The sequence below is a fragment of the Camelina sativa genome, chromosome 16, assembly GCF_000633955.1.
Source record: "Camelina sativa cultivar DH55 chromosome 16, Cs, whole genome shotgun sequence".
Lineage (NCBI taxonomy): Eukaryota > Viridiplantae > Streptophyta > Magnoliopsida > Brassicales > Brassicaceae > Camelina > Camelina sativa.
This window is the reverse complement of record NC_025700.1, coordinates 18,665,851-18,691,635: the sequence shown is the minus strand read 5'-3', so window position 1 is coordinate 18,691,635 and position 25,785 is coordinate 18,665,851. Positions and strand designations below refer to the sequence as shown.

Genomic DNA, 25,785 nt, shown 5'->3' with positions numbered 1-25,785 from the left:
CTATTTTCCAGCAAGAATAGAGCAATGGCGGCAAAGATTCAAAAATGGAGAGAAGCTCTCAGGGAGGTCGCAGGAACATCAGGCAAGGATTTGAGTACTTGGTGAGTTTTCGCATTTCAGCTGTATTTTCCCCGTAAATTACTAACAAGCATCCTCTATAGTTGAACCACACAGAGACGATATAGAATAATTTGTAAGTTATTATTGCTCATGAGAAATGACCATATGAAAACGGAGGGAGGATATCAAACCTTTCCCACTCCTCTGAAAGAACCTTTCTGTCGTCTACACTTCATTGTACTCTTCATGATCATATCTCATCCTTGCTAAGCTACTAACATAGTCTAATAAAATTATTCCGATAATTATTGGCGTGATGTAGACAAATGCAGCTATCATTTCGCCTGATACCTTCTTTTTCATTGATCCCTTTCTTCCTTAACCTATTACTCTGCGAGAAAGTAGTTATGGATTGAAAATATATAAATATATGATCTGTGAATTATTATATATTTAAAGTTGCCTATCTAAAGCGACATTTTTTTGTTTTTTTTCTATGTTCTCCACATAAGTAAAGACGAGGCCACGATGATTGCCGATATTGTTGGGCAAATTTCAAAACAATTGTTCTCCATGGAGCCGCTAGATTTCAGTGATATCGTAGGGATGAAAGTTCACATGGATCACCTGAATCCTCTATTGAGTATTGAATCTGAGGATGAGGTTCGTGTGATAGGAATCTGGGGAATGGGAGGCATTGGCAAAACGACCATTGCCAAGTGTCTCTATGAAAAATATTCACGTCGGTTTGCTCATTATTGTTTCATAGAAAACGTTAGGATTGCGGCAAAGAATGGCCTCCCATATTTGCAGAAAAAACTTCTTTCTAATATCAGAGGCAAGAAACAAGAGACCTTCTGGAGCGTGGAGAAGGGATGCAGTTGTATCAAGTCGAAGCTTAAGGATAGAATTCTCCTTATACTTGACGATGTGGACAACATGGACCAGCTGCATGCCCTGGCAAAAAAGACTGGCTGGTTTGGACCAGGGAGCCGAATCATCATAACTACAAGAGACTTTGGCTTGCTCTACTCTTTTGGAGTGAGATTATTATACCATGTTAGCTTTTTGGACACCGATGATGCGATCCAGGTCTTTAAACAGGTTGCTTTTGAAGGAGGGCAAGCTCCTTCGGATGTCTACCAGCAATTATCAATCCGTGCTTCTAGGCTTGCTCAAGGCCTTCCTTCAGCCCTCGAAGCTTTTGGTACATATCTCCGCCGGATTAACTGGATAGAAGGGTGGGAAGAGGCATTGCGTATTCTTGAGACAGTTCCTCACCAAAGTATCATGGATATTTTAGAAACTAGCTATAAAGGTTTAGACGAGCATGAGCAAGCTGCGTTCCTTCATATCGCATGCCTCTTCAATGGAACCTCTGTCCAGCGTGTGAATGCCCTTATCGATGGTGGTGACATAAGGACAAAAGCTTTGCAAGTGAAGTCCCTCATAGACATATCATCTGATGGAGGCATCACCATGCACACCTTGATAGAACAGGCAGCAAGAAAAATTGTGCGCCTAGAATCTGGCTCCATGCCTTGGAGACAAAGAATTTTGTGGAAAACTGATCCAATCATCTTTGTGCTACAAAAGAACACAGTAAGTGTTAGAAACACGTTTAGATTGGACATTCTTCCTTGTCCAAAGCTCCATGGTTTTGGCCATACTTGTTTTTGTCTTCATGTCAACTGACTCCAATTCTCTCATCAGGGTACAACAACGACTGAAGGTGTAGCACTACACATGTGTGAGATGCTTCAAACGTTGTCTATCGAGGGAAACGTTCTTAACGGTATCAACAATCTTAAATACTTCAAGGCCTTCACCCATTTGAATGATATAGAGTCCAAACTGAAGTTCCTTCCAAGTACAGACATGCTTCCCAACACACTCAGGTTACTACACTGGGATTCCTATCCTATGACGACTTTGCCTCCTGGATACTATCCCCATTGCCTCGTTGAACTCAATTTACGTTACAGCAATCTTGTGCGTCTGTGGGATGGAACCCTGGTGAGCTATCAAAACGCATTGGTGTTGAGTCTGTTATAGTAACTAAAAGGTGTCATGATCTATTTAAAAGTATCTCCGGGGTTTTCACCGTCTTTTGTTTTTCTTAATTTCAGGGACTCGATCACTTGAGGAGACTAGATGTTTCTGGCTCTAAGAATCTAACCGAAATTCCAGATCTTTCAAAGGCCAAACTACTCGAGGAGTTGATAATGAAGGGGTGCACGAGAGTGAAGCAAACTCCGGAGTCCATTGGTCGTTTATCTAACCTACGAAAACTTGATTTATCCAACTGTGATGGTTTAATGAATCTTCAAAGCTATATATCAGAAAAGACTGTTCTTCCAGAACGTGGTCTAAGAAGACGCCGGCAAATCATATTGAGGCTTCCCAGATCACTAAAGAAACTAAGTTCTCTAGCAAACCTATCCATAGAGGGGAACATACACATCGGCTTGTGGCATCTCAAGGGCAACGCAGAGCACCTCTCCTTTATTTCCGAAGAACAAATCCCTGATGAATTGATAATGATGCCAAAGGAAAGATTTCCAATCATCTCAAGCTTTTATGATTTTAAATCTCTCAGCATCATGAGGTTTAGCTACATAGCAGATGGTGGCCCCTTCCGTTGCATTAGCTTCTCAGGTTTCCCGTGCTTGGTAGAGTTGAATTTAATCAACTTGCACATCCAGAGAATCCCAGAAGATATTGGTCTATTGCAGTCACTAGAGAAACTGGATCTCAGCGGAAATGATTTCAGGACTTTACCTGCATCAACAAAGAACCTTTCTAAGTTGAAATACGTCAGGCTCTCTAATTGCACCAAACTCGAGGCATTTCCAGAGCTAACTGAGTTGCAGACGCTCAAGCTTTCCGGCTGTTCCAACATCAAATCAATACTGGAAATTTCTCATGCGGTTCAAGACGTAGGCAGGTTCCGTTTGCTAGAGCTTGAGCTTGACAGCTGCAAGAACGTTCAACCATTGTCAGAACAGCTTAGCCATTTCACCAATTTAATACACTTGGACGTAAGTAGCCACGAGTTTGAGGCAATCCCTGAAAGCATCAGAGACCTCTTATCTTNAAGAAGACGCCGGCAAATCATATTGAGGCTTCCCAGATCACTAAAGAAACTAAGTTCTCTAGCAAACCTATCCATAGAGGGGAACATACACATCGGCTTGTGGCATCTCAAGGGCAACGCAGAGCACCTCTCCTTTATTTCCGAAGAACAAATCCCTGATGAATTGATAATGATGCCAAAGGAAAGATTTCCAATCATCTCAAGCTTTTATGATTTTAAATCTCTCAGCATCATGAGGTTTAGCTACATAGCAGATGGTGGCCCCTTCCGTTGCATTAGCTTCTCAGGTTTCCCGTGCTTGGTAGAGTTGAATTTAATCAACTTGCACATCCAGAGAATCCCAGAAGATATTGGTCTATTGCAGTCACTAGAGAAACTGGATCTCAGCGGAAATGATTTCAGGACTTTACCTGCATCAACAAAGAACCTTTCTAAGTTGAAATACGTCAGGCTCTCTAATTGCACCAAACTCGAGGCATTTCCAGAGCTAACTGAGTTGCAGACGCTCAAGCTTTCCGGCTGTTCCAACATCAAATCAATACTGGAAATTTCTCATGCGGTTCAAGACGTAGGCAGGTTCCGTTTGCTAGAGCTTGAGCTTGACAGCTGCAAGAACGTTCAACCATTGTCAGAACAGCTTAGCCATTTCACCAATTTAATACACTTGGACGTAAGTAGCCACGAGTTTGAGGCAATCCCTGAAAGCATCAGAGACCTCTTATCTTTAGGAACTCTCTGCGTCAATAACTGCAAGAAACTCAAATCAGTGGCAGAGCTTCCACTAAGCCTCAAGAATCTCTACGCACACGGCTGTGATTCTCTGGAAAATATCAACCTTTCCCCAAATCATTCAATCAAACACCTCGATCTTAGCCATTGCTTCAGTATGCAACACAAAGAGTATCTGATTACTCAGTTTCTAAACGACTATAGCCGAGAGGTAAGCTTCCTACTAAATCGACCTCTGCTATTTTCGATTCTTCTAATCCCCTCTGTTTTGAATTACATTCCTCTATTTTTTTATCGTAGGATTCACAAGGATTTGTATGCTTACCCGGAACAGAAGTGCCGAGATATTTTGAAAATCGATCCCATGGGACATGTACGAAGATCAGCCTACCTCCGATCAGGTTTACACCGACACTTATTGGTTTCGCTGCCTGTATCATGATTGCTAGCGAGAGGTCCTCGAGTCTCCAATTCCCAGCGTTTAGTTATGATTGGAACTTTGAAGAAGATGAAGTGATTCGGATTAACCTCAGCCCAAATCTCAATCTTTCATCGGAGATTGAGGAAGAAGAGACTGTTGGATCACATCACGTGGTTATCATCCACGTCCCAAGTAGCATAAACACGGAGAAAATCGAAGAGTTGCGACTCGAATCAAATCTTCAACTTCCAGAGGAGTTTCAGTTTCCAGTTCCACCCGGCGAGATCAGAGCTTGTGGAATTCGTATCATCTCCGACGGTTAATTAACTTTAAACGAGACGAGCTGCTTACGGCTTACCAATTCAATTAATTAATTGTGGCGAAGTTGGTTTAGGCTTGGTTCGGTTTGATTTGGTTTATTAATTTCGGTTAATTTATTATCAGCTTGGTTTGGTTTGATCGGGTCTTTCATATCTTCCTCAATCCCAATTCTAAAGATATGAGTCAGGCTTGTTTCCAAAAAAAAAATCCTATAACATTACATAAAAAAAGAAAGAAGTGAAAATACACTAGATTGACCCAAATTTGGGTAAAAATAACTCATAGTATCTCATTACTAGATTGACACAATATTTATGTAAAAAGACCAAAAACCCAAAAAAATAATAATTAAGTTTTTTTATTAGAAAAAATGAAAATTTGAAATAAAAAAAGAATAAAACAAAAAAAGAAAAGAAAAATATAATGTATAAAATAATAAGTTAAAATATGATTTTTAATTTTTTTTAATTTGAAAATATGTTTATAAAAATATTATGTATTAAAATATGATTTTTTGAAAAAAAAAATTCGAAAACATCTTTTATAAAACTATAATGAAATAAAATATGATTAAAAATATTATTTAAAAAATATATCTGTGTTGATGTTTAAAATATAATTTTCTTCAAATCTCTAGAAAAAGAATATGATTAAAAATCTGATATATAAAATTATGATTTGTCAAAAAAAAGATGTATAAAATATGACTTAAAACATATATCTATGTTAATGTATAAGAATATGATATATAAATAGAAAATAGAGAAACAATTAATGATTTTAATGGCGAATATGGCAACTAATCTAAACAAATTTGGTAACAAACATCAGATTTTTGGAAGCCAAAAACAAAACTGTTATAACAAAAAACAAATCTGCCATAACATAAAATAAATCTGTTGTCATTATAATTGCATCTACTAAATCTGTTATCAAACAACAGATTTTTTTTAAGCCAAAAACAAAGTTGTCATAACATAAACAAATCTGCCATAACATAAGGTTTTAATGTAGGTCTCTTTAGCAATTTTAAAAAACTTTAACAAAACTGTTATCAAACGACAAATTTTTAGTTAAATTAAAAAATCTATTGTAATATGAAATAAATCTGTTATCACTAGCGTCAAACTAGTAATTATTTTTTCATAAAAAAATCTGTCACCATACGACAAATTTTTAGCGAAAAAAAAATTTGTAACAACTGTAAAAAATAAATCTGGCACATATTATAACCAATCTGCCATATATTATAAAAGTCTGTGGTGTCTTTATAAATAAGTCTGCCATTAAAATAAATCTGTCACTAATTATAAATATGTCGTAACTATCTTCAAATAAATCTGTCATCCAAAATAAATCTGTCGGACATGCACAAATAAATCTGTCGTGCAAAAACAAATCTGTCGTAAATAAACAAATCTGTCACAACTAGTCCGACAGACTTTTGAAATTATGTTTATTTTTTTTTAAATGCTGGAATTTTTTTAAAGGGTAAATTTGACTTTTTATTTTTTCCTGACAAAGCAAAAAAGGGTATTTTAGGCATAAAAATAACTTAATTAACCGTCATATTTTATGAGTTAATTAAGTAATTAATCTCTTAATTTCGATCGATCTAGTTTTTTTCCCAAAAAAGAAAACAAAACGAACATTCTGATAATCCTTGACGTCGCTTTTCAGGTTATTTATTCAGACGAACATGTTACGTAATTGCGTAACATTACTAAAACTATATACAAGCAAACGTGAATTATGAACTAGATCAATGATTATTTTTAATTAAGAGTGAAACAGTATGATGGGAAGCGATTTGCCTCATCTGCGCCAATTGGTGGCTCAACTATGATTGGACGTCTAGAAGTGAAGTCATCTGCACTCACATACCTAGGAATCTCTGAAGTGAAGTTATCATGTGATAACTCAAGCCTGCGCATTAATGTACTTTCCCATTCACCAATATTCCTACCGTGCAGAAACGATCCCAACACTTTGAGGGCCAGAGGAATACGACCCGCAACCTCGACAGCACGACCTGTGAGCCCTTCAAAACCAGAAACAGGTTCTCTTTGCTTGAAAGCAAAGTGTGAGAAAATATGAATAGCTTCGTCATATCCCGGACACATAACTTCGTAAATATGTTTCACCCCGCATTGAACTAGCAAAGACCTGTCTTGAGTGATTACGATAACCCGACTTCCCGGACCAAACTGACCTTTATAATACCTTGTAGCTGTTTAATGTCATCCACACTGTCACCAACAACTAGAATTTTTCTTTGACCCACCAATTCTTTAATGACATTGCTCCCATTGAAACTAGTTTTAGTGGTAAAAATTTCTAGCAAACTGGGTGTGGAGCTGCTCTCTTGTTTGGTCAAGTCATCCATGAAAATATGGTGCTGAAATTGTGGAGAGATCACTTCATAAATGTACTTGGCAAGAATTGTCTTCCCGACTCCTTCCATTCCATGAATACCAATTTCTTTTGTAGAATATGCGCATAACAACTCACACACCTCTTCTGCGGGACGCTTCAAGCAGTAAGTCGGCGAATCCATACCCTCAAAAGGTTTGCTGTGATGTGCGAATGCTTTCTTCTTAGTGGCTTTGTACTTGGGCAACTCAGTAGCCCCAGAAAGTTTGCTGTGATGCACAAATCCTTTCTTCTTAGTGCCAATGTCTTTTAATCTACCTGAGCTACTCGGTAGCTTGGGAGTAGCCCACTTTAGGCTAGGACTTGGAGAGCTTATGTTAGAAGACATCAAAGTGTCTGCAACGAAATTAGTAATTTTATCTACCAGCTTTGAGTCATCCTCCCTTTCATGAAAAACAAGGTTTAAAATCATCAAATACTATTTGTAATCCAAATCAAAGAAAATATACAACATTTCTTTTAGTCCTAGCCAATTAGTTGTGTAATGAATTTCAACATGGTGTTAAAACTGTTAATATGAATGAGCCTAACAAGTATATATAGCCGAAGACAAATTCAATCATTAGTTCTAGCTCATTAGTTGTGTAATGAATTTCATCATGGTGGTAATATGAATGAGCCTAATAAGTATCACCGAATCCATAGCAAGCAAGGTACCAATGGCGGGAGTCGAAGCCAGAATTACGGATCAGGTGATCGCATAGCCAGTTCTTCACCGTCTCCAGGATTATGATCCGCGGTCCATTTCGGTCTGCGAAGTCTTCTGCAAGACTTACAACTCTTAACACATCCGACGGATGAACTTGTAAGAAGACAGGAAATGCTGTCAAATTTCTGTCCTCTGCACACTTTATTATCTTGGCCAGTTCGTCCACCCACAAGTCCAAAGATGTGTAGTTCTCTGATATCAGGGAGATCGCCACTAGACACTGCTCGATAGCCTGATTGTACATGGGATAACTTTCTGCGGATGTAGCTGCTCTGATGCCTTTTCTGTCCAACGAACAGAGAAGGTGGCTGAGAAACGTTTTGCGAATGTACTCCCCACTGAAACTCAGAAAGACGTCGTACCTCATGATCACGAAGCTTTTTCCTTTTTCGCAAAGAGGGTGAATAACAATTTTGTCAAAATTTGTTGCACTCCATGTCTCTGACTTGTTCTTCGGCGTGTATGCCCTCTCAATAAGATAGATGACATGATCTGCACTTCTACCATGTACGAATACTATTACAGCCAGCGAAGTCAAGTCAACCTTTCTTTGATATTCTGTTTTCACCAATAATGATTTGCCAAATATTCTTTCCTTCGGATGTATATCTTTTTCGTAACAGAGAATGTGTCCATCTATAAGAAGAAACTTGAAGTATTCAAATTTATTTCCAGCTTGTATGATGATGTTATAACACGTTGACTTTGATAAAATCGTCATAAGAATTGTTCAAGCTTTACTATTGATTGGAAGATTCAAAACCAACGGCATACGTAGCTCTCTGTCAACATCACTTTTTATGGATTCATCCTCTTCACCTCGAGTCGTGAAGCAGTACCAAGTGTTCCTCAGCTTCCGAGGAGAAGACACTCGCAGGACCATTGTCAGCTTCTTGCACAAAGCACTTGTTGAACGGGGAATTGATACCTTCAAAGATGATAAAAAGCTTGAGATTGGCGGCTCCATTTCAGACGAAATCAAAGAAGCTATACAGAATTCAAAGATCGCGGTTGTGGTTATCTCGGAGAACTATGCTTCTTCAACTTGGTGTCTGAACGAGCTCCAAATGATAGTGGATCTTCACAAGAAACAACAGCTCACTGCAGTCCCAATCTTTTACGATGTTGCTCCCTCTGACGTTGGGCATCAGAGAGGAACCTTCGCCTTAGAAAGGTACAAATGCTCAAAAATCATGCTGTTGTTTTCCAGCGAGAAGAGAAAATTCGCGGAGAAGATTCAGAAATGGAGAGAAGCACTAACCGAAATTGCAGGAATATCAGGCACGGATCCCAAAACTTGGTGAGTTTTTCTCCAGTAATTAATAAAGTATAATAAAAGGTCTTACTCCATGATCAAAGCTGACATGTTCCTCGGGTGTGTGTGCGTGTTAGTGAGGATGAGGCTGCTATGATTGAAGATATTGTTGGACGTGTTTCAAGACAACTTTTTTCAATGGAGACAGTAAAATTCTGTGACACTGTTGGAATGAACTCCCATATGGAAGAACTCAATTCTGTGATGGATACAGAGGGTCTGATAGGTATCTGGGGTATGGGAGGCATAGGAAAAACCACCATTGCCAAATGTCTCTATAAGGAACATTCGCATCGCTTTGCATATCATTGTTTCATAGAGAACATTAAGAGTTCCGCAGAGAAGGGCCTCATACATTTACAAGAAAAGCTTCTTTCGAATATCCTGGGCAAAGGACATGAGAAGCTTTGGAGTGTAGAGCAGGGATGCCTCTATATTAAATCGAGGCTTGGAAACCGTAAAGTTCTCCTTATCCTTGATGACGTCGACAATTTAGACCAGCTGCATGTCCTGGCAAAAGAGACTAGTTGGTTTGGACCAGGGAGCCGAATCATCATAACCACAAGAGACAAGGGATTGTTATTCTCCAGTGGAGTCAGATGTGTATACTGCGTTGACATTTTGGGCAAAAATGACGCAATCCAAGTCTTTAAACAGGCTGCTTTTGAAGGAGGAGAAGCTCCTTCTGATGATTATGAACAACTGTCAATCCGTGCTTCTAGCCTTGCACAAGGTCTTCCTTCCGCCCTTAAAGCTTTTGGCACATATCTCCGTCGAATGACCTCTATAGAGGACTGGGAAAAGGCATTAGAAAGACTCAAAAAAGTTCCTCACCAGAGAGTCATGGAGATTCTGAGAACCAGCTATATGGGGTTAGATGGAAGACATCAGGCTGTTTTCCTTCATGTCGCATGCCTCTTCAATGGAGACTCAGTCCGCCGTGTAACTTCACTTCTAGATGATGGTGAATTAGAGATAAAAGCTTTAACAGAGAAGTTCCTAATCGACATATCAGCCGATGGGTGTATCAAGATGCATGTCTTGATAGAACAAGCGGGAAAAGAATTTGTGCGCGAAGAATCAGACTACATGCCTTGGAGGCAAAAAGTTCTATGGGAAGAGGAGCAAATTATTTATGTGCTGCAAAACAACACGGTAAGGAAGGGTTCATAAAAAAATTAGACTCTTTATTCTTCTCTGTTCTAATCTCGATGGTTTTCGGTTGTGTGTTTGTCTCCATGTCAATTCAGCCACGATTCTCTCATCAGGGTACAACAACAATCCAAAGTTTGGCCCTACACATATGTGAGATGCCTCACGTCTTGTATATTAAGGGAACGATTTTTAACACCATCAATCTAAAATTCCTCAAGGTCTTCCAGCATTTGAATGATATAGAATCCAAGTTGCAATTTCTTCCAGGTACAGATGGCCTGCCCCAACAACTCAGGTTACTACATTGGGATGCCTATCCCTTAACAACTTTGCCTCTCACGTACTACCACAATCTAAATTATCTTGTCGAAATAAATCTCCGTTACAGCAATCTTGAGCGCCTCTGGTATGGAAACCCGGTAAGACATTACAATGCATTGGAGTTGTTTTGATATAGTATTTCTAAAGAAGTCAAATCCACTAAAGAGGTTATTAAACGAAACAACTTGAGAAGATTTTCTTTATCTTTGCCTTGGTTATATCCAGGTCCTCCCTATGTTGAAGAGACTAGACATGACATGTTCTCGTAACCTGAGAGAACTTCCAGGTTTGTCAGGGGCCAAAAAGCTCGAAGAGTTGCTAATGGAAGGCACAACGAGAGTGAAGCAACTCCCAATGTCCATTGAAAGCTTATCTAGTCTGCAAACACTCAATTTATCCCACTGTGGTTTAGTGCATCTCCCAATCCGTATATCAGAAACGAATATCACTCTGAAAAACGAGAATAGGGAACGCCGGCAAATAATATTAGAATTTCCCAGAGATAAAAAAGGCATACGTTTTCTTGCAAATCTGTCCATTGAAGGGAGATTACATATTCTGTTGTCGCATCTCACAGGAAAAGCAGAGCACTTCTCCTGTACAACCAAGCAAGAAACTCCTGATGAAGTGATGGGGATGCTGTTTGAAGGCGTTCCGCAGAGCAAAAGCTTTTCTGAATTTAAATCACTCCACATCAAGCGGATCATGTACATTGAGGATGATGCTCCTTTTGCGTGTAATAGCTTCTCAGGCTTTCCTTTCTTGGCCGAGTTAAAACTGATCAACTTAAATATCCAGAAAATCCCAGACAACATTGATCATTTGCAGTCACTAGAGAAACTGGACCTCAGTGGAAACGATTTCACAAGTTTACCCACAACTATGGAGAACCTTTCCAAGTTAAGAACAGTCATGCTTTGTAACTGCATCAAACTTGAGGCGTTGCCGGAGCTGATTCATTTGCAGACACTCAAACTATCTGGCTGTTCAAATCTCAGATCACTGGTGGAACTCTCTACCCTGAATCCCACCCGAGTAAGATATGGTATGCTAGAGCTTGGGCTTGACAACTGCAGAAGTGTTCAATCTTTGTCAGACCAGCTACGTCATTTCCCCAGTTTGATACACTTGGACCTCAGCAGACATGACTTTGAGGCACTACCTGAAAGCATCATAAACCTCTTATCTTTGGGAACGCTCTGCCTCAATAACTGCAAAGAACTCAAATCAGTGGAAGAGCTTCCACAGAACCTCAAGCGTCTCTACGCACATGGCTGCAATTCTCTAGAGTATCTCTGCCTTCCCTGCAACAATTCTATTGAACACCTCGATCTTAGCAATTGCTGCAGCCTGGAAGAAGATGAATCTACTACGTTGGCTCGAATTCTAGATGACGAATATAGCAATGCGGTAATCTTTTAGATATATCTGAGTCTTTTTTCTTTTTTTCTTTTTTTTTTCCTTTTTTTTTTTCTTATCTAGATAATCAAACCCTAGGGACATCTACTAGGATCAGCCTACCTTCGATTAGGCTTACCTCCAAAATTGTGGGTATAGCTGTGCGTGTCATGGTTGCTTGCCAGACGTCCTTCAATCTCCAGTTTCCGGAGTGTAGTTATGATTGGAGCTACGAAGCTGACGGAGTTTTTCGAATTAACCTCAAACCAAAACTGTCGGAGAGGGTGAACGAAGATGTTGTTGTTTCATCGCATCACAATCACATGGTTGTCATCTTCGTCCAAGTAGCATAAACATCGAGAGTTTTGACGAATTGCGACTCGAATCACATCTTCAACTTCCAGAGGCGTTTCAGAATCCGCCCGTCGAGATAAGAGCTTGTGGAATTCGAATTATCTCCGGCGATTAGTTGTGGGGACGGGTTGGTTTAGGCTTGGGTTTGGTTTTGTAATTTGTTAATTATTTTGTATTATTTACTTCTTCTAGTTCATTTCGGTTAATTAAAATCAGGTTGGTTTCGGGTTTCGAAATTGAACTGAACTTAACTAAACCAGCCGAGGGGAAATTACCAAACCAGCCGTGAAAGTGCTCTTCTCATCTGCAAATTCTCGTCGTCTTTAATGTTCACTGGAGATGGGGAACTACTTGATCGGGTCTCCCATATCGTCATCAATCCCAATTTTAATTCATCTTCCAGAGTCTGTGGTACATCAGTTAACTTGTTTGTCTTACGCCGTTTCAAGAACCCTAGAGACGAACAATTCGACGAGTTCCGCTTCGAATCCCATCGGCAAATTCCCAGAAGATTTTACTCTAATGCGGTGCTCGCTTAATTAATCTCTGGATACCAACGCAGCACACAGAATCAAAAAAAAATAAAAAATAAAAGCACAAATCGGTACTTTGGTAAGCCTTTTTTTGAGTTTTCGTTTCAAAATACGTTTTTTTCTACTGCGTAAATACTAAATAGCTTACATCTCTAATGACAAAAAGTTACAAACTTTAGAGTGGAGATATGCTTCTACTCAACAAAGCAAGTTGTGCCTTTGTGTGTCATGAATCCGTATACGTGTACTTCATCATTAGCTTAGGTGAAAATAAGTAAAAATACAGATAAACCTCATTAGAGCAATGTTCATAGACCATAGTGACGATGGAACTACGACTTGTTGACATTTGCAAAGCCTTTGGAGACTGAGTTTTACAAAAGATCATCACTTTTTTTTTTTTTTTTTTTNGATTCACTTATTCATCACTCAAGAAAACAAATGATGGGATTTCCTCTTTGTCTTCTTCTTTTTTTCCTGCTCTTGTGTATCTTCTTTTGGTAATCTCCATAATAGCTTTCTCTTGGTCTCCTTCCAGTTGTTGCAGTTCCTTCTCCCAACCCGCTTCATCTTTGCCTCGTAGACAAGACCCGAGGATTTTAAGCGTCAGAGGAAGGAAACCTGATATATGGACAGCACGAAGGGAGAGTGTTTCAAAACTAGTGGGAGGGTGTTGCTGGTCGAAAGCAGATTGAGAAAATAGTTGCAGAGCTTCGTCGTATCTCAGAGACTCAACTTCGTAAGCATGCTCCACACCAGCCTCAACCAACAGATTCATGTCCTGTGTGACAAAGATCACTCTACTTCCTGGAATAAACCAGTGAGCAAGGTATACTATGTCCTTTACTTGTTTGATGTTATCAACGCAATCAATCACAATCAGACCTTTTCTGTGTCCAAATGTTGATTTGATCTTATCAATCCCCACAACTAAACCCCTTATCGTAGTTTGTGTTCCCGTCTGAGTATTTTTTGTTAATAACTCAAACAGATCCTGGTCATGGTGATAAATCTTCTCGGCCTTGTCTACAAACACATGAACTTGGAAGTTGCTACGTACTTCTTCATAAGCGTACCTTGCTAGTGTCGTCTTGCCAATGCCTCCTGGACCCCAAATTCCTATCAAACGAACTTCTTCTGTAGCTTTAAAATCCAACAGTTTGTCGAGCGCTTTCATCTGACGATCCAGACCGACCAGTCCAACACTGTTGGCTGCTACTGGCTTTTTATCCGAGACAATACTCACGATTTCATCTGCAATTAACTCAACCATGTCCGCTTCGTTTCTCCTGTGGTATAATCAAAAACATCAAGGGAAGAGAATCATTGAACCAAGTGAAACAACCACTGAATATTCTAATGTACAGATTGAGCTTCTTTTTTACCAATATCGTGAATCCAGGGCAGGTATGGTGGTGAGTTTTATGAGAAAATGCCTCCATGTTTCAATTATGTCATATGGATATTCTTCTCCAAGCTTTCTAAATGGTTCCTCGAGCTCTCCAGTCAGTTTTCTAACATTAGAAGGATCAACTCCATAGAAAATAGGAAGGATGGACAGTCGACCTTCGTTGTGTGGCTTTAAGATCTTCTCTAGCTGGTTCAGGCACAAGACAGAGACTGGATAACCCTGTGAGACTACAACAACCACGAGTTTTGACTCCTCTGCGAGGAACGCGTCATCGTTGCAATTAGTGGTTATGTCTTTTTGTTCCAACAGATGGCCGAGATCGGAGACAAAAGTTTGGGAGGGGTCTTCTTCGCTGCAGAAACTAAAGAATACATAAGTTTTGGAAGATGAAGATGAGGAAGACATTGAGGTTACTAACGAGAAATTGGGAGTTGTGAGTTGTTTCTTAATTTACAAAGCTCAAGCGAGGAAAAAAAAAATGAAAACGAATAATAGTCGTTTGAAATAAGGATGAGGAGAAGCTGCCAAGGGGTGCAAGAGTCGAGATTTGACTACTCAATTAACGTGCCCTTAAAGGTACGAAGGATAATGTTTTGTTTTGTTCAAGGTTTGATTAATTGAATCAGCGGAGAGTTTGTTTTTGATCTTACTTGAACAAGATAACATAAACTATCATTTTCAATTTTCCTCTTTCTTTTCAGTTTAGTTAACTATTTTAATAACTTTATACATCTTGGCTCTATTTGTTACATATCAGCGTGGCTTCATAGCGGGAGCTCCGAGACAGCTGCTTTGTCGGAAACCTCCATGTGATCAAATTTACACGACCCGGGAACTACGAGGAATAACAAAGGGAAACAAAAAGAATTAGCTAGAGCAGAATATTTTTTACATGGCTTCCTCGTCGTCCTCTTCAACTCGCCTCAGGAATTACGATGTCTTCCTCAGTTTCCGAGGGGCAGATACTCGCCAAACCATCGTAGCCATTTGTATAGGGCTCTTTGCAACAAGGGAGTTTATACTTTCAAAGACGATCGGAAGCTCGAGATTGGTGACACCATTGCAGACGGTCTAGTCAAAGCTATACAAACTTCGTGGTTCGCGGTGGTCGTTCTCTCTGAAAACTATGCTACTTCTACATGGTGCTTGGAGGAGCTCCGGATAATAATGCAGCTTCACAATGAGGAGCATATCAAAGTTCTTCCGATCTTCTACGGAGTAAAACCCTCTGATGTGAGATACCAAGAAGGAAGCTTTGCGACTGCCTTTCAAATGTACGAAGCTCCGGAGATGGAGGAGAAGGTTTCCAAATGGAGAAGAGCTCTCACACAAGTCGCTAATCTATCAGGCAAACATTCCACAAATTGGTAAAATCTCTGTTTCTTTTTCTCTAGTTTTTTTTTTTGTTTAATAGATTATTGCATATATAAATACAATTTTTCTTGCTGATTTCTTGCCATAACCTTAGCTTTTTTTTACAATCTGGTTGATGTATTTTATGGTTGCCTATGTTAGCGTGGATGAGGCAGATATGATAGACGAGGTAGTTGGAAGCATCTCAAGTCGACTGCTAAGGATGAAGTCGACAGATTTGATTAATTTAGTTGGAATGGAAGCTCATCTGATGAAGATGACTCTCCTTCTGAATATTGAGTGTGAACACGAGGTTCATATCATAGGGATATGGGGAATGGGAGGCATAGGCAAATCCACCATTGCCAAGTGTCTCTATGACCGATTTTCAAGTCAATTTCCAGCTCATTGTTTCTTGGAAATCTCTGAAGGCTATGATATTAAGCATCTACAAAAGGAACTTCTTTCACGTATCCTCTGTGATGAAGATGTCAAGTTATGGAGCGTGGAAGCTGGATCACGAGAGATCAAGGAGAGACTCGGGCATCAAAAAGTTCTTCTTGTTCTTGATAATGTCGATAAAGTGGAGCAGTTACATGCCCTGGCAAAGGACCCAAGCTGGTTTGGTCTAGGGAGTCGTATCATCATAACCACACGAGACAAAAGTTTGCTCAATTCCTACGGAGTAAAAAATATATATGAGGTTAAGTGCTTGGACGATAAGGATGCTCTTGAGGTTTTTAAACAGTTAGCTTTTGGGGGAAGACCTCCTTCTGATGGTTTTGAGCAACTATTTATCAGAGCTTCTCGGCTTGCTCACGGACTTCCTTCTGCCCTTGTAGCTTTTGCGTCCCATCTCAGTGCTATGATGGCCATAAATGAATGGGAAGATGAACTAGGTCTACTTGAAACATCCCCTCATAAAAATGTCCAAGAGATTTTGAGAGCTAGCTATGACGGTTTAGATCAATACGACAAGACTGTTTTCCTTCACGTGGCATGTCTCTTTAATGGTGGTCATCTCCGGTATATAAGAGCATTTCTTAAAAACTGTGATGCAAGGATAAATCACTTGGCAGAAAAGTCTCTCGTCAACATATCAATTGATGGATGTATAAGCGTGCATGTCTTGCTTGTACAAACTGGAAGAGAAATTGTGCGTCAAGAATCCGATTGGAGGCCTTCCAAACAAAGGTTTTTATGGGATCCTACAGAGATCCATTATGTTCTGGACAGTAACACAGTAAGTTCTTTCAAAACGTAAAACTTATTTATCCAAGAAAGAAGAAGTATCTTAGAATTGCTATTGTTTTCCAAACTTATTTCTTCAGTTCTATGACACTTTCTATCAACAGGGTACCAAAAGAATTGAAGGCCTGTCACTGCACTTGTGTGAGATGCCTGAGAATTTATTATTGAGGAATAGTGTTTTTGGCCCTATGCATAATATCACATATCTCAAGTTCTTCCAGCACTTGGGTGGAAATGTGTCGAACCTGCAGCTAATTGCAGATGATTATGTTCTTTCCCGTAATCTGAAGTTACTACACTGGGATGCCTATCCCTTGACAATATTGCCACCTATCTTTCGTCCGCACACCATTATTGAACTCAGCCTGCGCTACAGCAAACTCACCAGCCTCTGGGATGGAACTAAGGTATGATCATTCGATTTACGTGTTTGTTTTTTCTCTTTCAGATAAGGACGTCATACCTGACAAAGTAATCCTTCTGTGTTTTTCCTTTTGTTTTGCTGTTTGTTTTCAGATGCTTCCAAACCTACGGATACTAGATGTAACAGGATCTAGGAATCTCAGAGAACTTCCAGAACTTTCGACCGCAGTGAATTTTGAAGAGTTGATATTGGAAAGCTGTACCAGCCTGGTGCAAATCCCGGAGTCCATTAATAGATTATATCTGAGGAAACTAAATATGATTCACTGTGATGGTCTTGAGGGAGTGATACTCGTTGATGACCTTCAAGAAACCAGCCTCAGCCGCTGGGGACTCAAGCAGATTATACTGAACATTCCTCATTCAGGGGTAACACTGAGTTCTCTGACAGATCTATCTATCCAGGGAAAGATATTCATTAAGTTGTCGGGTCTCTCTGGTACCGGAGATCATCTGTCTTTTAGTTCTGTGCAGAAGAGCGCTCATCAATCAGTAACAGATCTACCTAACTCTGGTGTCTTTGGTTTGAAATCACTCGACATCGAGCGGTTCAGTTACATGATGGATCCTGTTAAATTCAGCTGTCTTAGCTTTGCAGGATTTCCATTTATGGCCGAGCTAAAGCTGATAAACTTAAACATTGCAGACATCCCAGAAGACATATGTCAGTTGCAACTCCTAGAGACACTGGACCTCAGTGGAAATGGTTTCGTGTATCTACCTGCGTCCATGGGACAGCTTCCCATATTAAAGTATCTTAACCTCAGTAACTGTCGCAGACTTAAGGCACTGCCACAACTTCCTCAGGTGGAGAGACTACTGCTTTCTGGCTGTGTGAAGCTCGGATCATTGATGGGAATTCTTGGTGCAGGCAGAAACAGTTTGCTTGATTTTTGCCTTGAAAAATGCAAGAGTATAGGATCTTTGATGGGAATTCTTAATGTGGAAAAAGCAGCTCTAGGCAGAAACCAGTTGGTTGAGCTTTGCCTTGAAAACTGCAAGAGTCTTGGATCATCATTATCAGAGGAGCTTAGTCATTTCACCAAGTTAACAAATCTAGATCTCAGCAGTCTCGATTTTACGAGAATCCCAGCAAGCATCAGAGAGTTATCTTTTATGAGAACTCTCTGCCTCAACAACTGCAAGAAACTCATCTCACTGACAGAGCTTCCAGAGAGTCTCAAGTATCTCTATGCACATGGCTGCGAATCTCTGAAGTGGGTCTACTTCTATTCAAACCATTATTCTTTCAACCACTTGGATTTTAGCGATTGCCTCATTCTACAATGTGTTAACGATCTGGTTGATAAATTTATGAACGAGGAATATTCTCAAGAGGTAAGGCTCTCTGCTCTCTGCTATTTAACCCGTTCCCATTAACCCCTCCTAAACTATATATATCTTTTGTAGTTGTGACTTGTTTGATTCGGATTTTGTCTGTAGGCTCCATTTCGACTTGCTTGTACGACGAAATACTCAGTTCCTTCTACTTTTAGTATGCAAACCTCATGGAGGGAACCTAGGAGGATCAAACTACCTCTACCTGAGAATAAAGATTCCCCCAAGCTTGTGGGATTCTTTGTCCAAATCGTTGTTGTTTGCAAAAATCCCTTGCGTCTCCAGTTTCCAGCGTTTTCTTATGGTTGGGACTGTGAAGCTAGCAGGTTCTATCGGATTAACCTCAAACCAAAGCTCTATCGATCATCAGAGATGGTGGAGGACGAGAGATCAACTAGATCAGGTCACCTGGTCATTGTCCAAGTCCCATGTAGCATCATCAGCGGAGAAATTGATGAGGTGCAATTCGAATGCCATATTCAAGTTCCGGATGAGCTCAGGTATCCACCGGGGGACGAGATAATTTGGTGTGGAATTAACCACGTTGGGTTCGTTTTAAAGTAGGTGATCAATTCTTTCAAAACACAATATTGTCAGTTTCTCAAGGATTTGTCTCATGTCGGTTCAGTCAGACATTTCCACATAACAGGCGGCTCATCACAAACACAGAGCATGTGTCCTGATTTTTTATTTTTCTAAAGAACATCGCAAAATTCTCTGATTTGGTTACTTTCGCCTGTAATTGACACGAATCCTTTTAAATTTTAGATATTCGAAAGTCACACACTATGCAGTTCTTTGCTTCTATTCAACAATTCTTTACCATGTCGCTGCCTCTTTTTACCATGAATCCATAAACATGGGCTTCATTAATTAACAGGAATGCTAAAATGTAGTTTTAACGAAAAATCTGTATTTTAAGTTACTAGACCGTGCTCTGTTGTTGAAGCTTTACCAGAGCGTGGCTTCGTCTGTGTGTATTGAGCTTCATTAGTTTAGGCTAGAGACGTAGACCGAAAAATTTGTGACAAACCCTAGTGAAAATATTAAATCATATATTATGACAAAACTACTAACATTCACTGAAATTGTTATTCGCATTCTCGGATTTTCAAATACAAAACGCCTTTGGTAGCAAATATAACATCTCCAAGTTATCTTTCTTGTGTGATTCACCCACTAATCAATTTATAGACAAGATAAAATGAAGGATTTGGTCTTTCCTCAGTTGCTCTTTGTCCAGCTGCTTATCATGACTTTTTTCTATAATAACTCTATCTCTTGGTCTCCTTTGAATTTGGTCCAAAGAAAGGTGATTAACTTTAGAATTTTGGTTCATAGGAGATGAGTACCCAATATCCCACGTGTCCTTATTCTCATGGATCAATGAAGGACTTAAAGCCCATAAACATATGGAATTTAAAAAAGAAAAATGAAATAAGAAAACATGAAGGAGTAGCAATGATTATGTTTTGGTTGTTACTTCCAAGGGTAAAGGAAGGATGACTATGCTTAACTTGCACTAAAGCTTTTATTTCATTGCAAAAAAGGTTAGGTACTTGATTAAGAACCCAACCTAAGTTTTAGTATTATACAATCCCTTATTCCTATCTCAGTTTACATGCTTATACTTTTCTTTCTTTTTTTGTTTGGACAAAGCTTACACTTTCCTTAAACCACCATCCATATTTGTAAGGAAAATGGTTGCAAGTCTATAACTTTGGAGCGTGTGGATCACGATCTAAGGAGTGCGTGAGAGATAAATTGTGGAGAAGGGCGGCTAAAACTAGAGAGTAAAAGACCTTAAGGGAAAAAACTAAAGACGGTTCAGTTCAGACATTAAAAAAGGTTTCATAATCTGGAAACGACAACATACTTCGGACAAAAAAGCTTAATTCAAACATATTAGCAATTCAAACGCTTCACACAACATTAAACAATAGAGTTAACCAAAAAAGCTAACGTGGCCAAGATTAGCTAATACTACTTTTTTGGAATCATTATTTAGAGATAATGGAATTAAGAAATCATACACCCTTCCAAAGAAAAAAAATATATATACTTATTAGAAAGTTATATTCGAAATAAAAGATTGGGGAAAAGTTAGTAAAAGACATTATAGTATTATAATATTGCTAATGAGCTATAAAAACAAAATAAAGGTAAAGTGCCAAACGGATTTGTAGAGATAGGAATCATTAACATATAGAGAAGAAGAAAAAAAATCTTGAATTGTACGTTTACCTTTCAAGAATTTACATTATTTATTGGCTTTTTAAATGTTATCATTTTGGTTTTTTCCTCCAAATGAAATTTTTTTTAAACTGTGTTAGGGAATTAAAGAATCTGATATAGTTGGGCGATTTCAAATAATTTTTTAAAAAATAGTTGTATTTTTTTGTTTTTTGTTTTGGGGTTATTGATGATTCTATAAGGTGGGATAGGCAGAGAGCTTTCCTTATTATAATTCTCTGTGTATATTGGGTAAAGTGAAGCCAAATAAATTAAAGAAATATAATTAAGCACTGCTTAAGACAATAATTAACGAGAAGGAGAAGACGAAGAAACTGGTAGTGGTGGTGGTGGTGCTCATGGCGATGGTGGTTTCCTCCAACTAAAAAAAAAGGGTTAGAGAGACGAAGGCGAAGCAACAAAAAAAAAAAAAAAAAGAGAAGATTACGATACACTCTCTGCCCGATTCACTAAGACAGAGACTTTGTTCTGTTTTGGACAATAAGGGAGAGAGACATGCAAAACTGATCTGTGTCCTTCGTCTCTACATCTGCGAATCTCAAAGGTCTCTCTCTCTCTCTCTCTTTCTCTCTATACCTTTTTTTTTATCTCTGTTTATGAATCTGTCTTTGAGGGCTTTGTATGTTTTCAATCTCTTTGTCAAAAAATTTCCACTTTTTCTTGGTTCGATTTATTTGGTGTATCTGTCTTGTGGCGTGCGATTTTGGATGTTTTTTACTTACTGATTTAGAAACTCTTTTGCTACAAATTTCTCATCTTTCAAGTCAACGCCTTTTTGCCTAAAGTGATGGCACAAGTTTTAATTCTTGGTCGGAAAAAAAATTTCTAATTTCGACCAATCGTTGCTTCTTCTATCGTTTTTGGTTACCCAAGATAGTACGATCGAATCAGGTCTTTCGTTTTAGTCTATTAAACAATTTACACCAATTTTAGAAACTTCTTACTTCTGTTTCTTTCTATTCTGGTTTTGTTTTTTTTTCTTCACCCACTTGGATCATCGTTAGCTTTAAATCTGCCTTCTGCATCCCTCTTTAAAAATCTAATCTTTTGAATGATTTTTTTTAGGTTGTTTAAGAAGAAGACGTTTTGTTATGATGCATCAGATGAATAAGAAAGATTCATCTACTCATTCCACTTTACCATACCTTAACACTAGCATCTCTTGGGGACTTGTTCCTCCTACTGATTCCAATGTTGTTAACCGTCGCGGTTCTGCTGATTCACTAAGCTTGAAGGTGGATGCTAGGCCTGGTCATGTACAGACCACTAAGCAAATTAGTTTTCAGGACCAGGACTCATCTTCTACTCAGTCCACTGGTCAATCTTACACTGAAGTTGCTAGTAGTGGTGATGATGACTATCCATCCAGGCAAATCTCATTTTCAGCTAAATCAGGTTTTGAGTTGATTTTGGTTGCTTATCTTATATTGCATTTTTTTGTTGGTATATATGTTTACTTCTCATGTCATTCACTAGAGAATCATACGTTTGCCATATAATTGTTAGCCTCTCTCTTACTTTCTTGGTTGGTTTGTTTAGGATCTGAAGAAATTCAGCGGAAAGGGTTTGGAACTAATCCGAAATCAGGCTCCATGACAGGATATCCGAATATTCACTTTGCTCCTGCACAGGTAATATTGTAAATCTATGCATCTGTAATAATAGCAAGTTCTGATGGTTGACTGATGATATCTTGTATTATACATGATGCAGCCTAATTTCTCATATCACTATGCTGATCCACACTTTGGTGGTTTATTAGCTACAACTTACTTACCACATGCACAGGTAAGTACAACCCTTTGTTCTGATATGCTTGCATTAATTTTGTTTATACTATGAAACTATGAAGCAGTCCCATTATGTGTTGCAAAGAAATAGAATCCCAGATTTTCTTTCAGTTTAATCAGTCCATCAGATCTCAAGACTCTTTATCTCTTTTGCAGACATGCAATCCCCAAATGGTTGGTACAGTTCAGGGTCGAGTTCCTTTACCAGGGGAGCTCACAGAAAACGAGCCGGTCTTTGTCAATGCAAAGCAATACCACGCAATCATGAGGAGGAGGCAGCAACGTGCCAAGCTAGAGGCTCAGAACAAGCTAATCAAAGCCCGTAAAGTATTTTACTTCACCTTATGAGCAAACACATACAAAAAGCATCTCTTTAAAACTGTTCTGCTCATCTCTGTTTTTCTTTTTTTGCAACAGCCGTATCTTCATGAGTCTCGACATGTTCATGCTCTCAAAAGGCCAAGAGGGTCTGGTGGAAGATTCCTAAACACCAAAAAACTTCTTCAAGAGTCCGAGCAGGCTGCTGCTGCTAGAGAAGAAGAAAATGACAAGTCAGGCCAGCGTGATAACAAAAAGGCGAACATGTCAAGATTCGAAGCTCGTATGCTGCATAACAGCAAAGACCGCAGCTCAACCACTTCTGGCTCAGACATCACCTCTGTTTCCGACAGTGCTGATATCTTTGGACACACTGATTTCCAGTTTTCAGGTTTCCCAACTCAGACGAACCGAGCCATGCTTGTTCACGGCCAATCTAATGACATGCATGGTGGTGGGGACATGCACCATTTCTCTGTCCATATCTGAGACATTGAATCTTTGGTGATGTGTTCGTGTTCCCACCAAAAGGGGAAGTCATCCTTGGCTACTAGTTCTTTCGCTTGTTGTAAACTTAAGTCTTTGTATTTCACATTATGTATGTGTGACATCCAAGATCTTCACGTTGAAACACTCTATTATTGCCTTTTACCTTCTGTTAGACTGTTACTATGTACCTCTTGTGTAAACTAGTGATTTGGTTGTTCTAATAAACTTTCAATTCCTCTTTGTTTTTCCTTCATGAATCATGATTCATATGTTTGTCTTTTTATTCATTTGTGTCGGCAATGGAGAAGTCTCCTTATCCTATTTGAAAACAATGAAGAAAAACACAGATTCTGCTTCCACTCCATTGATTTGTGTGAAGAGACACATTCGGATTCTTGAAATATTTTACAATGTAGTTGACAATGTTTGAGATATATATTTAATGAAAAATCCAATATATATTAGATTATGTCTTATTCTGTGGATACACTTCTTTGAAATTAAGAAAAGAGGTTGAAAGATTCTCTACTTTGAGGTGTCATATTTATCTGTCACTTAAGATACTTGAAAATATTACCATTTCTTCGACACGTTCATGAATATTTTTCTCAAAATATCAGGCCGTCTCTATGAATTATTTCCTATTTAAGAATTAATAGATTATCCTGGTAAGGTAAGAAGATACGTAAGATTCAGCTCCAAAACACGTTGACTTATGTTATGTGGCAGAGGCACACTTGTGTTCCTGAAATACTAACAACGATCATAATTTAACTTATGTCAAGAAAAAGACAGCATTGTGAAATATATAAACGTCACAATCCTGTAAATCACTTTCTAAGTGATTCATGAATTACTAATTATAACATGTTGCCAAATCATATCTTGTCCTGTGTGCTTCCTTATTGGTTTAAGACTGCAAAATTGCCAAATCAAGTCTTACAAGTCATCTTTTTAAAATTGCATTCATCTCACCTTACCGGTTTAGTAGTGCGGTTATGGTGAACCGATCCAAACACGGAAACTGAATGAGGAAATCACATTTTTATTTATTTAAAAACAACTGAATTTTAACACATTTCCTTACATATGACTGGAAAACAAATGAAATAGCAGCAGAACAGCTAGACAAGAAGCACAAGATAAGTAAGCAAAATTAAAGACATTTCCCATAAAAGATTCTTCTATGTGGTGGTTTTTTTTCAGTTGTTATCACTATGATTTAGAGCAAAACCCGTCATGGTTCTTAGCTGAAAGCCGTTTCAAGAACTCGTAGGTAGTGATCATAGTTGTTGCAGACATTGACATTGAAGCACATCTTGGTCCCAATCCTCTATAACAAGCCGTCCATCCACCTTCCCTAACCAAGTTTCTTACAGTCTGTCCAATACTCGGTCCACGCTTCCCGTTGTTACTACTATTACTACTATCTTCCCCATCAAGAACCTGCAATCTCGTCTTGATTGTGTCGAGTGGCATTGTAATCAAAGCAGAAACACTTCCAGCAATCGCAGCACTAACTCCTTGAACAGCCATTATCGTTTTGGAGTCTGGTTTAATCGCAGTACTGTTGTTGTTCCCACTCTCTTCGTCTTTCTTGCAGACATAACACCCAATCCCACCCCAAACCATCCGCTGTGCAACAGAGTAAGAAGCCCACCAAACCGCATTAGACGGAGCATAAGTCAGAATAGATATCCCAAACCCTCTGTATAATCCTTTTGGTCCATCAGCGCGGACAATCTTCTGAAATGCATCAAACCCGTTAACATAATTACACCTCGATGCATTGACAAGACCAGCACTTCCTTGAACCATAAGCCTCTGGCTCACCACATCAACAGGAGTCCAAACAAGCTGCGCAGCCATCGCAGCACTCAAACCTCCAACAGCATTAGCAACTGCAGAAGCTTTAGCCTCAGTGAAACCTAAACTAACAGCAGCAGAGCCAACGTTACTCTTGGTAACCTCCAACGCAGTCATGTACAAGGCACGAGCAGGGATTGTTCCCATCAAGGAGGTTCCAAATCCTCTGTACAATCCCCTTAAACCTTCATGTCTCACAAGGGTAAACGCAGTTCTGATACAAGAGCCTTGCGAATGACAAACTTGCTGCCGTGTTTTCATCAAAACAGCAGGATAAAGAGCTCCAGAGACACCTGAAAACAAAGCAGCGCCTAAAACGAAAAACTTGGATTTGTCAAGCATCTCCCAATTGATATCAGCTGGGATGTGAATCTCCTGTGCCGATTCTTCATCGGCCGTACTTAGATTCATCTTCGCCACTTTTTTTAACCCAGCCCAGGAAATTAA

General features: G+C 39.1%; 5 protein-coding genes, 1 long non-coding RNA gene and 2 pseudogenes across 6 annotated transcripts; 4 read left to right on the top strand and 4 right to left on the bottom strand.

The window, feature by feature from the left end:
- LOC109129725 lies at window positions 7-4,294 on the bottom strand. The gene is made up of 3 exons (XR_002036122.1): window positions 4,212-4,294; window positions 252-451; window positions 7-155 (listed from the first exon to the last, which is right to left on the bottom strand). It is a non-coding gene; the product is annotated as an uncharacterized LOC109129725 (long non-coding RNA).
- Window positions 493-4,672, top strand: LOC104751138 (annotated as a pseudogene).
- LOC104751134 (disease resistance-like protein CSA1) lies at window positions 6,265-8,510 on the bottom strand. The gene is made up of 2 exons (XM_010473023.2): window positions 7,719-8,510; window positions 6,265-7,444 (listed from the first exon to the last, which is right to left on the bottom strand). Exons 1-2 carry the CDS (start codon window positions 8,489-8,491, stop codon window positions 6,808-6,810), a joined length of 1,410 nt encoding a protein of 469 aa, XP_010471325.2. The 5' UTR covers window positions 8,492-8,510; the 3' UTR covers window positions 6,265-6,807.
- On the top strand, window positions 7,438-10,907 carry LOC104751135 (putative disease resistance protein At4g11170). Its single transcript, XM_010473024.2, has 3 exons — window positions 7,438-9,070; window positions 9,163-10,240; window positions 10,336-10,907. The coding sequence occupies exons 1-3, from the start codon at window positions 8,571-8,573 to the stop codon at window positions 10,690-10,692; spliced, it is 1,935 nt and encodes a 644-aa protein (XP_010471326.1). The 5' UTR covers window positions 7,438-8,570; the 3' UTR covers window positions 10,693-10,907.
- LOC104751136 (probable disease resistance protein RPP1) lies at window positions 13,250-14,686 on the bottom strand. The gene is made up of 2 exons (XM_010473025.2): window positions 14,232-14,686; window positions 13,250-14,135 (listed from the first exon to the last, which is right to left on the bottom strand). The coding sequence occupies exons 1-2, from the start codon at window positions 14,660-14,662 to the stop codon at window positions 13,265-13,267; spliced, it is 1,302 nt and encodes a 433-aa protein (XP_010471327.1). The 5' UTR covers window positions 14,663-14,686; the 3' UTR covers window positions 13,250-13,264.
- LOC104751137 lies at window positions 14,741-17,208 on the top strand (annotated as a pseudogene).
- On the top strand, window positions 20,848-23,712 carry LOC104751133 (nuclear transcription factor Y subunit A-3-like). The gene is made up of 6 exons (XM_010473021.2): window positions 20,848-21,419; window positions 21,941-22,270; window positions 22,415-22,506; window positions 22,589-22,663; window positions 22,822-22,992; window positions 23,083-23,712. The coding sequence occupies exons 2-6, from the start codon at window positions 21,967-21,969 to the stop codon at window positions 23,470-23,472; spliced, it is 1,032 nt and encodes a 343-aa protein (XP_010471323.1). The 5' UTR covers window positions 20,848-21,419; window positions 21,941-21,966; the 3' UTR covers window positions 23,473-23,712.
- LOC104751132 (solute carrier family 25 member 44-like) lies at window positions 24,498-25,779 on the bottom strand. The gene has a single exon (XM_010473020.2). The coding sequence runs from the start codon at window positions 25,747-25,749 to the stop codon at window positions 24,688-24,690; it is 1,062 nt and encodes a 353-aa protein (XP_010471322.1). The 5' UTR covers window positions 25,750-25,779; the 3' UTR covers window positions 24,498-24,687.